The sequence below is a fragment of the Tripterygium wilfordii genome, chromosome 22, assembly GCF_013401445.1.
Source record: "Tripterygium wilfordii isolate XIE 37 chromosome 22, ASM1340144v1, whole genome shotgun sequence".
NCBI lineage: Eukaryota > Viridiplantae > Streptophyta > Magnoliopsida > Celastrales > Celastraceae > Tripterygium > Tripterygium wilfordii.
This window is the reverse complement of record NC_052253.1, coordinates 4,848,707-4,861,498: the sequence shown is the minus strand read 5'-3', so window position 1 is coordinate 4,861,498 and position 12,792 is coordinate 4,848,707. Positions and strand designations below refer to the sequence as shown.

At 37.4% G+C, this 12,792-nt stretch overlaps 3 protein-coding genes across 6 annotated transcripts; 1 reads left to right on the top strand and 2 right to left on the bottom strand.

Moving 5' to 3' along the window:
• Nucleotides 1-427: 427 nt before the first annotated feature.
• LOC119990858 (guanine nucleotide-binding protein subunit gamma 1-like) lies at nt 428-3,458 on the top strand. The gene is made up of 4 exons (XM_038836985.1): nt 428-831; nt 2,679-2,731; nt 2,968-3,012; nt 3,100-3,458. Exons 1-4 carry the CDS (start codon nt 703-705, stop codon nt 3,182-3,184), a joined length of 312 nt encoding a protein of 103 aa, XP_038692913.1. The 5' UTR covers nt 428-702; the 3' UTR covers nt 3,185-3,458.
• An 836-nt stretch (nt 3,459-4,294) lies between these two features.
• On the bottom strand, nt 4,295-7,371 carry LOC119990325. 4 transcript variants are annotated; one of them, XM_038836183.1, is made up of 4 exons: nt 7,193-7,371; nt 6,121-6,544; nt 4,575-5,300; nt 4,295-4,476 (listed from the first exon to the last, which is right to left on the bottom strand). In XM_038836183.1, exons 2-4 carry the CDS (start codon nt 6,517-6,519, stop codon nt 4,465-4,467), a joined length of 1,137 nt encoding a protein of 378 aa, XP_038692111.1. In that variant the 5' UTR covers nt 6,520-6,544; nt 7,193-7,371; the 3' UTR covers nt 4,295-4,464. The 4 variants fall into 4 exon arrangements, with proteins under 4 accessions (XP_038692111.1, XP_038692108.1, XP_038692110.1 ...); XM_038836180.1 differs by having other exon boundaries at nt 4,295-5,300; nt 7,193-7,363; XM_038836182.1 differs by having other exon boundaries at nt 4,295-5,288; nt 7,193-7,348.
• A 2,051-nt stretch (nt 7,372-9,422) lies between these two features.
• On the bottom strand, nt 9,423-11,400 carry LOC119992215 (3-ketoacyl-CoA synthase 20-like). Its single transcript, XM_038838890.1, has 2 exons — nt 10,785-11,400; nt 9,423-10,321 (listed from the first exon to the last, which is right to left on the bottom strand). The coding sequence occupies exons 1-2, from the start codon at nt 11,397-11,399 to the stop codon at nt 9,521-9,523; spliced, it is 1,416 nt and encodes a 471-aa protein (XP_038694818.1). The 5' UTR covers nt 11,400; the 3' UTR covers nt 9,423-9,520.
• Between the last annotated feature and the right edge of the window lie 1,392 nt (nt 11,401-12,792).

The following is a 12,792-nucleotide window of genomic DNA, read 5'->3' as shown; positions in this document are numbered from 1 at the left end:
ATATTTTTTTATTCAAAATAAAATCTAAGTGATTTGTATGGTATTTATATTGAACTTTATAAATATATATACCTGGTAATAATAACTTGATTATAATCATATTATTATAATATATAAAAAGAATTAATTTAAGGACGAGTGAAGAGAGTGAGATATTTTAAAGATTTAAGAATTTTGAGGATTTCGGAAAATGCATGATAATTGTTAAATTATATCAAGTGAAATGTCTTGGTGTCAAATTAATTTGCTGTCACATATATTTTGCCCCATGTTGGAATGAGAACAAATGAAATAACTTTGAGTAGTCGAAGGAAGATTTAAAAAAAATAATGCCGACAATACAATTAAAGATATAACATTTTTTAGTCGAAAAGGGTATAGAGAATACAGAGAGAAAATTATTTGAAAACAAAAAGTAATTGTTCTTTTTCTTTTTCTTTCCTGGAAAATCAGGGAGGATTTGCTGGAAAGGTTGGAGCAGAGTGGAAAAGTCATTCGATTTTCTGCCAAGAAAAAAAGAGCAACCAAAAGACTGTACGGACTATCCATCTCCTCTTTAGCAACATCAGATCCGTGGTTTTGTGGACGCTGCTGCTTGAATGAGTTAAAGAAGCTTGGAAGCTGAGAACCTGAGAGTATAGTCTGTTACTTTTGTTGTTGCGGAGCTCTGCTGTAAATATGTAGCAGTAGCAAGATCCAGCAATGGAGTCTGAAACGTCGTCGTCGGTGGATGAACAGTTGGTTGCTGGAGGAGGAGGAGCTGATACTAGAGGCAAGCATCGTATTCTGGCAGAACTCAAGCGCGTCGAGCAAGAAATTAAGTTCTTAGAGGTTCGCTGCTTTATTCTTCATATTATTTATATTTCAAAATTTCCTACTCTTTACGCTTTTTTCATGGTCGTTCTATCTTTGTTGAGCATGGTATGAGTATTGCATTTCAAAGTGTTTTCATAAGAGTATGATTTTGAGGTTCGTTGTGGATTTGATTGTGCTTTCAGGTCCATTTCTTTGAGACCTAGTTTGTCCCTTGTAATTTATTGAAATATAGTTTTAGATTGGGGTTTTATGATTGTATCCAGATCTTACATTATTTCTGAATCAGTACTACCTTGTGTTTCTGCTGTGCATGTCAACCTTGTGCCTTTACTTTGCATACATTGCGTTGGAATTGCGATATACTGATTTGACAAAGAAGTTGGGATTGTTGAATACCTAATGTTGAAGATATTATGTGGTTTGTTGTTTAACTTAACAATTTGAGGTTCTCATAGACACAGTTCCAATATTTGATCCTGGCACTTGATGAAACTTGGAACAATGGGATTGCATTTACTGAAGAACTCTGAGAAAATTAATTGCTGGTTTAAATAGATGGAAAGGCCAATGTGAAGATTGTGAACCATATTTGATATACCAATTTGAGCATGTGCTTTGCTGACATTATATTTACGATTCCACATCCTCATCGCTTAGATGTGGGATGGAAGTGCAGAATATAAGTGAGGTCAAACTCCCTAACTAACAACTACCGGTTTTCATGATGCTGGACCACAGGCCTGGGCCTGCAGGGGATCAGTTGTTGGACAGGGTCTCCTGAGCCTAGTATGGGCTGGATATGGGAGGACAAATCCGTGCTGGCCATGGCCAAAGCGGCCAAAATGTTGTTAGTGAAGGAGGGTGGCCTCTCTTTATCACATTCTGACTTTGTATATTTGATGAGTTGCTTGTTGATTTAGAGCTATATTCGCAATCAGTTAACATTTGTGCACAACAATAGTCATGCAGTGGCCCCTGAAGAAGGATTTGCTCGACTACCTCTTTCTTAACAAACAGTTGTTGCATTTTACTTTATTTGACAGTTGTGACTTGTGAGACATGGAGAGATGATTTTCCAGTTGAATTATTATTCCATTAGGGAAGGCATTAGAAATATTTTGACCTTTTTTTTTTCTTCTTTTTAGTTTGACTTTTGGGATATGTTGAGTTTTTGTGGCATAGTGTATTAATGACCATTGACCCTTCAACTACCTCTTACCAAGTTAATAATATTATATTGTTGGATTGACATGGAGAATAATCCAGATTTTGTAGTACTTTCCTCCTGAATAAGTTTACCTAGCTACCCAGATATATCACTAGAGCCTTTCACTTCCATCTCTACACAGTGCACACCTTAAATTCTGATGTTGCAGTCACCATTCTGGTGGTTCACTACCAACCTCTTTGACAGTGACACCATAACTATGATTAAGTACTCCATTGATTTTGCATATGAGTAGAAACTTCTAATGATCAAGAAAATTTTGTATAAGTGATATTCATCACTTTAAGTTTGAACGGTGGTTTTGATATGGTATGCTCTTTAAACTGGTCGATTGAAAAATCTAACATGGTCTATTGGGTCGTTCGAGTGTTTGAGACTTGCTTACACCTACATTTACATGCATATGCTCCTGAAGATCTTTCGAATTAGGAAAGAACATGGAAGTAATATACATTTTCTTTTCCCTGATTTCTCCAATTTTCAATGTTATCCAGCATTTAACTTCAGTTTGCTAGAGATACATAGATATTGGATACAATTTATAATTCACTGTTCTGTTGGCAAAGACTTCATTGAAATTTGATTGAGCATTTCCTACTTTTTTTTATTAATGTGATATTCTCATAATCTCCAGGACGAATTGGGGGAGCTTCAGGGAATAGACAATGTATCAACCATGTGTGAGGAGTAAGTAACCAAAGACCTAAAGCATAATAAGCAATTTTCTGAAGTTTTTCTTGCCTAACAAGCGCTTTAAATTGTAGTTGAAATTGGGATACGTTGCGTTTCTCATTCTGTTTCCAGTTACATGTCATTGCTTTGTCAACAACTTTTGGGAAAATGATGGTTGAAGTGTGCCTAGCATATCTAATCTGATAAAGAGAATAACTCAGGACTAAACTTTATTCTTTTTGGTGTCTCAGGTTGCTTCGCAACATGGAAACTATACCTGATCCTCTAGTTCCACTGTAAGTTCTATGATCTAAATAACATTTCTGCTGTTTCAATGCAGCTTTGTATCTCTAGTGCTCAATAATTGACATATTCCATTACAGAACAAATGGCCCTCTGAACCCAGTATGGGATCGATGGTTTGAAGGGCCTCAGGATTTACAAGGATGCAGATGCTTGATACTCTAAATTTGTGGTGAGATTTGTTGCTGCCTGAGGCTTTAAAGATTACATTTCTGCAAGTTTGTTAGACTACATTAGTGCCAACTCGATTAATTCTTACATCGCATACGATACCATTGCTTTTAGGTTAATTGTAATGATTGTACAATCTGCGATCTATCTTGATGAGTTCTGTAAATTGAATACATTTGCTACTTAGAGATCCTGAGCTTCTGAAAAGATAACACTTGCATCCCCAAGCTAAGCATGGTAGATGGGCTTCGTCTACTTTTACATTCTCCGTTCGTTTAGAATATCTTACTCTTTCTTCCTTCTGGTTAATTTGTTGTATGATTTCTGACGGAAACAGAAATCATGGAAAATTCTTAACTGTTCCACATCAGGGGAGGGAATGCAAATAAGAGAGAAGTGTAACCAAGAAGATGCCATGACTTCTCCAGTAAAATAAAGGCCTAAGGTGAATGAGTCAACTTCAGAGTTCGAATCTATGGAAGTGCAAGACAATGAAAGTAAAAAAAAAAAAAACCCAAGGGTTTTAAGGAAAAAAAAGTTTCATTGTGTTTCATAACAAGTATGGGCGTTCTCTTTTTTATTTTATCGAGTAACAATCCAACCTAGCATTTGCCCTTCAAACAATTGAGTTCTCTTTTTTATTTTATCGAGTAACAATCCAGCCTAGCATATGCCCTTCAAACAATTGAGTGGACGAAAACCTAGGGATGTCAAAAAAGTTTGCACTATGTTGATAACATGTAAGAATGGACTGAAATCTATGTAGAAAAAATGGGACTCCTAACTTCTCCCTAGAAGTGGGCAAGCCCATGAAACTAGAAAAATCTCAACTGATTCGAACTCTCAAACTTATGGTTATTTGCCTTAAGCCTAGAGATATAACCAAGAGAGTCATTGCTACGTGGTTCTTAACTCTCAGTTATGGGTGATGCAAATACAACAAAGCAATGTAGAAAGATTTTCAAGATCAGTATGCAGATAATATTAGCTTCAAGCATGACAAGGAAGTTTGATACTTGCAAAATCTTATATGTGATAACATATTCAAATTCAGCTAGGGAATATATATATATATATATATATTGAACAGCAAAACATATATAATACATGGACTTATTGAGTTTAAAGACCAAAGATCAATTCTTCCCACAAAAGGGGAAAAAAAAGAAAAAGATTTACATGTATGTGCACTTCGATGTTTAAGGAGGGCTGTCCAAGCTTCCATGAAGTTGAATGAAAACAAGCAGGAAGCGTCTGCACCCGTTCCATTTTTGTTATGAGTCAGCCTACATAGGCAATCAAATCACAGATACAAGCAAGCAAGTGGAGGGATAAAGAAAATAAATATAGTCTACAGAGCTTGAGCTGACAAGAGAAATCTCACTTGGAGCAGATGTTCCTCATCCGAAATGTGAAGAGAGAGGCGAAGATTCGTAAGAAGAGACTCTTGCTCCCAACTCAAAGGACCAGAAGCGTATAATGCCTGCATTGTTGACTTGTAAGCACAAAGCTCTAATTCATGAATGTCAAATTCCAGTTCATCTGCAATTAACAAGGACACTTGCTTCTTGCTGGCCAACGATGGAAAGGATGACTCCGTATCGGAATTTTCACGTTCGTTAGAACTATTATTAGAACTACAGCTAGCAACAAAACCTTGGCCATCATTATCCATCGACTGATGAGGCCAAGATGAAGTATGTAATCCGTTGGTCGTTGCTTTACCCATCGTAGTATCCATAGCGACCAATCCCTTACTGAAATTCTCTTCAACTCCTAGAGTCTCAGAAGAAATATTATCAACCGCGTCAAATAGATCACCATCACACTCTCCCATATATTGCCTTGATTTTCTTTTCTTGCTTCTTCCTCCAACAAGCAGGTCACTGGAAGATGGTCCAAAACTTCTCTTTGTTTTTCTTACTGGATCCTGTATTTTGAGATGGACACGGGCATCCCTCAGGTCTCCCATTAAGACTTTTTTCTTTTCTGACCATGAATCTTCACCTTTAACCGGTAACAAAGCCCTGGAAATGGAACTTGAATGTTCACGATTTCTCCCTGTATCTCCGTTTGCAAACTCTTTATTTTGAGCGACCTGCAACCACTTCTACTAAATACATAAGTCTAGTTTCTAAGATGGTCTTGAAAAACTGCTAAGATACAGCATGTAGATGCCTTGTAAAAATATATGGAAAACTACAATTCAACATTGGAACGAGAAATCGAAACGTTGTGTAAACTTGACTAGTCAAGTGCTGAGAGAAGGAATCTGGACACTATATGACAAAGACTTACAGCGGAGAAGGACCGACATCATGCAAAGGGATGGGAGATAACATTCAAAGAAAAAGTGGCAGATGGATCATCATAAGTTTTGACAAGAAATACAGGCAAAATATCAGAAGATATAAGATAGTTCAGTCAATGATATCTGTGAAATTTACCTGACACAGAAGAACATGGATTTTCTTAAAGTTATCATCCATCGACAAATCATTGACAATAAAAGAAAAAGGAAACTTACGGAATCTTAATCCCATTTCACTAAGGAAAACTTTGATTTCAGTTTAGTTTTGTAAGAACTGATAAATTTGATATGAGATAAATTTACATGGAAAAGGAATCCATCCTTGGCAACATAGGCTTAATAGAAATCAACAGATGTGATCAATACAAAAGAGGATCAATGGCATACGTAAATTAGATGTATGAGTTCATAAAACAATATTATGCATGTGTGGCAAGGAAACAAGAATTAAAAAACTCAGAACAAAGTTGGAAACCATGGAATTATGCCTGCTGGAGAAAAGATGGAAAAGAAAACCAATATGAAACATTGATACTGAGAAGGCAAACCACACAAATGCAATGCAGAAACTCGATGACACGTTGAAACTTGAAAGTGAAAGTTTTGTAGATGCCCTCACCTTCCCAATAGTTGACCATGTATTACTATCCCAAACCTGTCGAATTCTGACATTAGACCCATGAAATTCTTTGAAATGGATGGATCCGGGCAATCTTACAACAAATCTATCTTTCTCCAACACCTTTACCACCTTCCCGACCCTCCAACATGGTATTTCAAACACCTCGACCACATCACCAACCTTCCATCTTTTCCCCATTTTATGTGGAGGCTGAGGCCTAACATCCACCCTGTGCACCTTCTCCATAACCAACGTTCCTTTCTGGTCCGTGAGGAATCTATACCTTACGACATAGTCATCACCATCCACCAAAACTATAATACCTGGATACCAGGAACCACAAGGCTCATGTTCTTGCCTTAAGACCTCAACTTTATTTCTCTCCTTCAACTTCATGATTTTATTACCCCTAAGCTTAAACCTGAAAAAGCATATGGGAATTATTAACTTTTAAGAATGATAAGAGAATCCCACTTTTCTACAGCAGATCTAAGAACCCAGGACCACGAAATGCCAAGATAAAGAATTTTTCAAAATTGAAAATGAATTCTCAGCAGGTCTAGCAGAAATCAAGAGTCCACTTAGAGAAATTCCTTACAATTAACAGAGTGGAGAGCATGAAATGGAGATTACAAGACTATCACCATATCCAGACAAGAGAACTTGAGTGCAAGAGCATATGTATTGTAGGAAGTCCAATTATAAAGAGGAATGGATCCAAGCTTGAAAATTGAAATAGCATCAAGAGCCTAATCAGACCCAGAAGAACCCATAAAACCAGCTTTCTTGACAGCAAGTTGTCAGGCACAAATAAATCAAAACCAGCACAGTAGAAATCAAACATCAGTTCAACCATGATTTAACACCTTCTCCATTAATACCCAGAAATAGATTTGAGCCAAGAAGCAAAAAAAAATGAAGAAGCAAAAAAAAATGAACAAATTTTAAAAACAGAAGTCAAAATTGAACAGACCCAAAAGGAATCCTGAAGAAAAATAAGATTCAACGATGATATTATTCAAATACAAAAGGAGAATGATTGAGAAACCAAGAAAGAATGCTTACTGACCTGAGAGGGACGCAGCTTTGTTGTGTTGTGCCTATGACTATGACCACATCTTCAAGCAAATTAACTTGTTTCAAGTTAGGTATTAATAACTAGATTTTCTAATTTCTATATCATATTGGACCACTGATGAAATTGATCCCCCTACTTCTCTTATTACCAGCCTAACACCACTCCCTTATCAACCTAATCTCCCGGAGATCACAAGAAATATTTTATTTTTTTTTGGATTATTATAAATATTGTTAAATTTTCTCTCTTCATTTGGTATTTTTTTTTCCTTTCATTACAAGTTTGTATTTCTATGTAAAATATGATGTCACGATAATATAATCGTAAACTTTTCAGAATTGTGGTGTTTTTTTTCCCTCTCAAATATGAATTTAATGAGTGGAAAAAAAATTCAGTCCCAACGAACTTGATCATACCATATGATTCATACATATTTAATTATTTATTTTATAAATTTTCTAAGCAATTTGATCATATTAGTTCAAAAAAAATGAAATAAAAGTGATTGACCCAATTGGCCAATTGAAATAATAAATTATCTAAGAATATGCGATTAGTTTTTGACCATTTTATTAAATTTAGGATATTGAATTTATGAGGCCATGACAAGAAAAATGAATAGTCACTTGGGTGATAGTCTAATGATCAAGCTCTTTTGAGTCAAACCTTATAGATTTGGAAGTCGAAAGGTCTTGAATTCGATTTTCACTTGTGAACAATACTCTTGTGGCCAGACACTGCGTTTTGGCTTAACTTGTCTTGTCTTCAGGTGAGAAATTTATGTGCGTTGGACCTAGCGACTCAAGTTTATGCCCATATCGATAAATGAAAATGCTAAGAATTTCAGTGTTTTTTATTTCAATTATCACAAATGGTAAAATGGACACACATTGGGATGTGTGAAATTGATGATCGAATAAATTTGTATAATATCAGTCTCGACTATTAAAAATGTATATAAGAAAAAGAATGGGATATGAGAGAGAGCCTTATCCCCCAATACCCAGTTTTGTTCTTTTGTTCTTTATTTATCGGAGACAAACCCACCCTCCAGTGAAGAATCACAATCCAATCTGGTCCCCATTGGCACTACCCGATTAGGTTTCTTAAATTAATTAATGGGATTCATTCAACCATCAAGTGTTGTGGGCCTTACAAGTGATACTTTTGTTTTGGATAAGAATAGGTGGGCCCATAACATGCCAACCGGCCCAATCCTTAAACGTCCAAAACTCAAAATTGGGCCCGATCATGTATTATGTATGTGGTGAGCTTTATTTACACCTTAGTTTTTATCAAGTATACCATAACTTTGGTCAATTTACCTTTGACGATTTTGTTTTTCTAGGTATAAGATTAATACACCCCACTCCAAACCTGACTTGCAACCTATCTCTGGTATCCAATTCTTGATCTCTATAATCCTTCCGACGTTATTCATCTGTCCTCGTTGTTCTCAAGAAACTCGTGTGGATTCTCCGAAGGTGAGTGTGTACTTAGGGTTTTTGATAATAATCATAACCACTTGTGTTTTTATTGTGAATTGTGGATTTGTTGGTTTTGCCCCCTTCTGCTTGCCTGGTGCTGATTCTTGCAGTGAATTTTTTGCCTTTTGATTTAAAAATAAAGAGATCATTGGGGTGTATTTAATAAATGTGACAGTTTTTGATTATTTGAGATGTGGTTAGTTATTTTTCAACTCATATGAGGTGTAATTGATAAAAATTAGGGTGTAAATAAAGCTCACCTATGTATAATCACCGTTCCAATTTGGTCCAAAGAGTTGATGAAGGAAGGTATCATATTACAATGGCCTCGAAACAAACTAAATAGAAAGGTTTGAACAATGGCATTTTGGAGATCTCATTTTAAGGCCTTAAGCTATGCATAGTTGGCAGTTGCATACAAATTGCTTCAACGCTTGACTGGGCCTGAGCCTGAACCTGGGCCTGGGCCCGGGCCCAATGGACAATTGCTCATAACATAGGGCTATGTGGGCTAATATGATTAGGTGACTCAAGTTCCTAGACACAATATTGATATGTTGTTCATCATGTGAATCGCGGCCACACACATCCCACATGATCTTAATGAAATTATGTGTATCTATCTCAATAGATCGTTGGGATTCGTATTATTGCTGTTGAAGTATTTTCCATTTTCTTGATATTTAACCATTCTCATTCACACAGTACACCCTTGTTACAACAGCAAAGTAAATACTGAGGTAAATTAGTAGACAACTCAAGATAAATGTTTAGTTGGTTGACCAAACCACATGAAACTCCTCCTGGCTTCATTACATAACACATCCTACCATTAAATCCCAATCACATCTGCTTTTTTGGACGGTTCAAAATAGTAAGGAAAGGATCCAATGTTCTTAAGGTCCACAGGAAACCCATCAATCTCCTCACTCCATGGATTCTTTTCCTCAACATCAACGGTTCTCAGAGCTTTCCAGATCACACTGCTGCACTTAAACCCAGACCCAAATGCAATCTGCCACACACGATCACCTTTCTTGATCCTCTCTTTGGCCTCCACGTATGCTAGTTCATACCACACTGTACTGCTCGAAGTGTTACCAAACCTGTATAAGGTCATTCTTGAAGCTTCCATATCAACCTCATTAAGCCTCAAGCTGCTCTCCACTTCGTCTAGGACTGGTTTCCCTCCCACGTGGATGATCACGTGGTCGATGGCCTTCTTGAAATCAGGCACGTACGGTTTGATCTTTGCCACGTGGTGGTAGAAGTATAGGATTTGTTCCGATACGGGAAGGATCAGGCGGCCAAGTGTAGCGAGGTTTGCTTCAATGGTCTTGATGGCCGCAGCCATGAGATTTTTGGTGATGGTGACGCCAGCTCGACCTAGGTGGTCTTCCTCTCGGAAAATGCACTCGTAGGAAGGGCCAAAACTGGCAGTGTTGTTATGAACGGTGTGGATGAGCTGATACTTGGAAATGATACGATCGGACGGTCGATTTGAGAGGAGCATAGCGGCCCCACCCACACGGAATAAACAATTGACGATGAGCTTGGATGGATCATCACCCTTGTACCAGTTCTGTGTAATGCTCTCCGTGCTTACTACTAGAGCATATGAGTTTTTGTGTACCTATTTTTATAAAAAAAAATAAATCAATTAATGGTCAGTGTTATGAATCTCAGTGTTTTTTTATCTTAGATATCTCAAATGCTGATATGGACACACACAATCCATGTAAAACATACGAGACCCACGATTTCATATGAATCACGTGTATTCATACGATCAGCATTTGAGATATCTAACACAAAAAACATTGAAATTAATGAGTATGTTTGTTATGGTTGTTTTCCATACGTTTTCTATTTTCACTTTTTTGGAAAATATAAAACAACCCTAAAAACGCATTTAGTTGCTCATTTTAGAAAACGCGAAAACAAATAAATAACTAACATCATTTGAAAGAAGAAAATGAAAAATAAACGTGTTTTTTTTTTGTTTTCTGAAAAATGAAAACATAAAATAAATCAAACCAAACAGAGCAAAATATTGCTACATAATTGATCAATAGTAAGGAGGTAGAAAACCGAACCTGAAGTAGGTGTTTGGCAAGCCCAATAGCGATGAGTCCAGCACTACACCCCATCCCACTAAGCGCATAGCTCCGAACATTCTCTCCAAGCTTATATTTGTTCACTAACATGTCGCAAAGAGACGGTGTCACATTGAAAATACAGCAGCTCACAATAACAATCCCAATCTCCTCACACTTGACACCAGTCTTGGCCAACAAATCATCAACCGCCCCAAACATGACCATCTCCGCCTCTCTCCGGGCGTCTTCCAAGCCCATGCACGGTGGTTCCCTTAGCAGTGACTCCGGAAAGTACGTGGACTGACCTAACCCTGATCTTTCCAGCATTTTGTGCATGAACCCTAGGGTAGTCTCCGAGAAGTTCCCGTAGAGCCTTGAACGCTCTATCATAGTCTCTTTGGTGCATTTTTGGGTGGTTGGGGGCTTGTAACATGTGAAATCTAGCAAGAAAACTTTGTGACTTGAAATATGTTTTGATATGAAGAGGAATATTGTGAGGGAGATTATTAGGGTTAAGTAGAGAAATGGTGCAATAGAAGTGTTTGAGATTGTGTTGTCGTTGTTGATGAAGATCTCTGATAGATCTTCAGAGGCCATGGAGATATGAGACATGATTTGCAAGAGTTGTTTCTTCTAGTAAAGAGAGGGCTACGTGTCTTTGAATGTACTGAGATATGAATGACTAGCTAGCTTCATTATATAGAGAGATGGGAGTAGTCTTATTATTGAAAGAATACAAAATTTGTGCTTATATTATAGTTCAAAACTTCAATTCTCATGACATAGTGAACGTGTTTTCTGACAAAACTTGGTCTCGCTGGATTTCTGTCAAGCAAATTCAATGCAAGTTTTTCCATTTTTGTTAAGAAAATGAGAAACCCAGTAGGAGTTGAACAAAGACATGCAGCATACCAGGTATAGAAAGTTCCTTAGCTGTATTGGCTTCAAATTCAATTCAATCATGAACCCATTCAGAACCTTTTTTCTAGCTGTGGTCGCCCTTTCGAAAATTGGTATATATGTATACATGCATGCAATTTCTCTGTGGACCAAATTTAATACATGATACCATTAAAGTGACAACATGTAGAGATGGTGTCAGAGACAACTTCAGGAAAGACAGTCCTAGGTATGGATTTTGGACTGTTTAGGGTTTCAATCACCTTTCTTTAACTCCATCTTAATTCAAATTTAACTCTTGTTCAAATTATCACTACTGTCAGAACTCCTTTTCTTCTTTCATTGATGAACGGATGCTCTGGCAGTATGAAATATCAAAAAGTGGTCGGAGAAACCATTAATCTCTCAACCACCTCTTGATCATATTATCAATCTCTTCCATTTTTCTCCGGCTCAGTGCGATGGATCGAGCTTAGATAAATTAAAAAAAAAAAAAAGATTAATATTTTGCTGTGTACTTATCAATGGCATATTTAGGTTAGCGCTAATATTATGCGATAACATCCATCTGTGGCACGGAGTGTACCGTACGTAGGCTCTGTGAAGCCAGCCTCGCGCAGTGCCCTCCACTTTAAGAACTTAGTGGACAGGCCAGTGGAGAGCCTTTTGGGCCCGATTTAGTGGGCCAAATTATTGTCCTTCCCCAGTGATTAGTATCCCACATCCAAAAAATAAGGCTACCAACTTTAGTTTATAAGGATGTAAGACACCCTTACCTGGTAAGCCGGTTTTCTGGGTTGTAGTTCTACCTTGGACCTTATGAGTCAGTGTGCTTTCATTGAGAGACCTTATGAGTCAGTGTGCTTTCATTGAGAGAGTCGCGTTTGCGGAGAGGGTTGCCGTCTGAAGGGCGAGCGTAGCCACCGTGGACGTCGACTGTCCAGAAGGATCTACCTTGGACCTTATGGGTCGGTGTGGGTTTTCATCACCCGGTCCCCACACCTTGATTTTGATGCCTCCACTCGGGCCACAAGCCCACGTTGACTACTCTTTCTTTTTTTTGTACGGACCCATTGATTTTTGATTGTAATTGGATGCACAAATC

What these genes read in the sequence shown, in the direction of transcription:
- LOC119990858 (XM_038836985.1), top strand. Translation starts at nt 703, where the DNA reads ATGGAGTCTGAAACGTCGTCGTCGGTGGATGAACAGTTGGTTGCTGGA. An exon ending in GTATCAACCATGTGTGAGGA is followed by an intron (nt 2,732 to 2,967) that starts GTAAGTAACCAA and finishes TTGGTGTCTCAG; the next exon opens with GTTGCTTCGCAACATGGAAA. An exon ending in CCTGATCCTCTAGTTCCACT is followed by an intron (nt 3,013 to 3,099) that starts GTAAGTTCTATG and finishes ATTCCATTACAG; the next exon opens with AACAAATGGCCCTCTGAACC.
- LOC119990325 (XM_038836180.1), bottom strand. Translation starts at nt 6,519, where the DNA reads ATGAAGTTGAAGGAGAGAAATAAAGTTGAGGTCTTAAGGCAAGAACAT. An exon ending in CATGGTCAACTATTGGGAAG is followed by an intron (nt 5,301 to 6,120) that starts GTGAGGGCATCT and finishes TGTATTTAGTAG; the next exon opens with AAGTGGTTGCAGGTCGCTCA.
- LOC119992215 (XM_038838890.1), bottom strand. Translation starts at nt 11,399, where the DNA reads ATGTCTCATATCTCCATGGCCTCTGAAGATCTATCAGAGATCTTCATC. An exon ending in TTGCCAAACACCTACTTCAG is followed by an intron (nt 10,322 to 10,784) that starts GTTCGGTTTTCT and finishes TTATAAAAATAG; the next exon opens with GTACACAAAAACTCATATGC.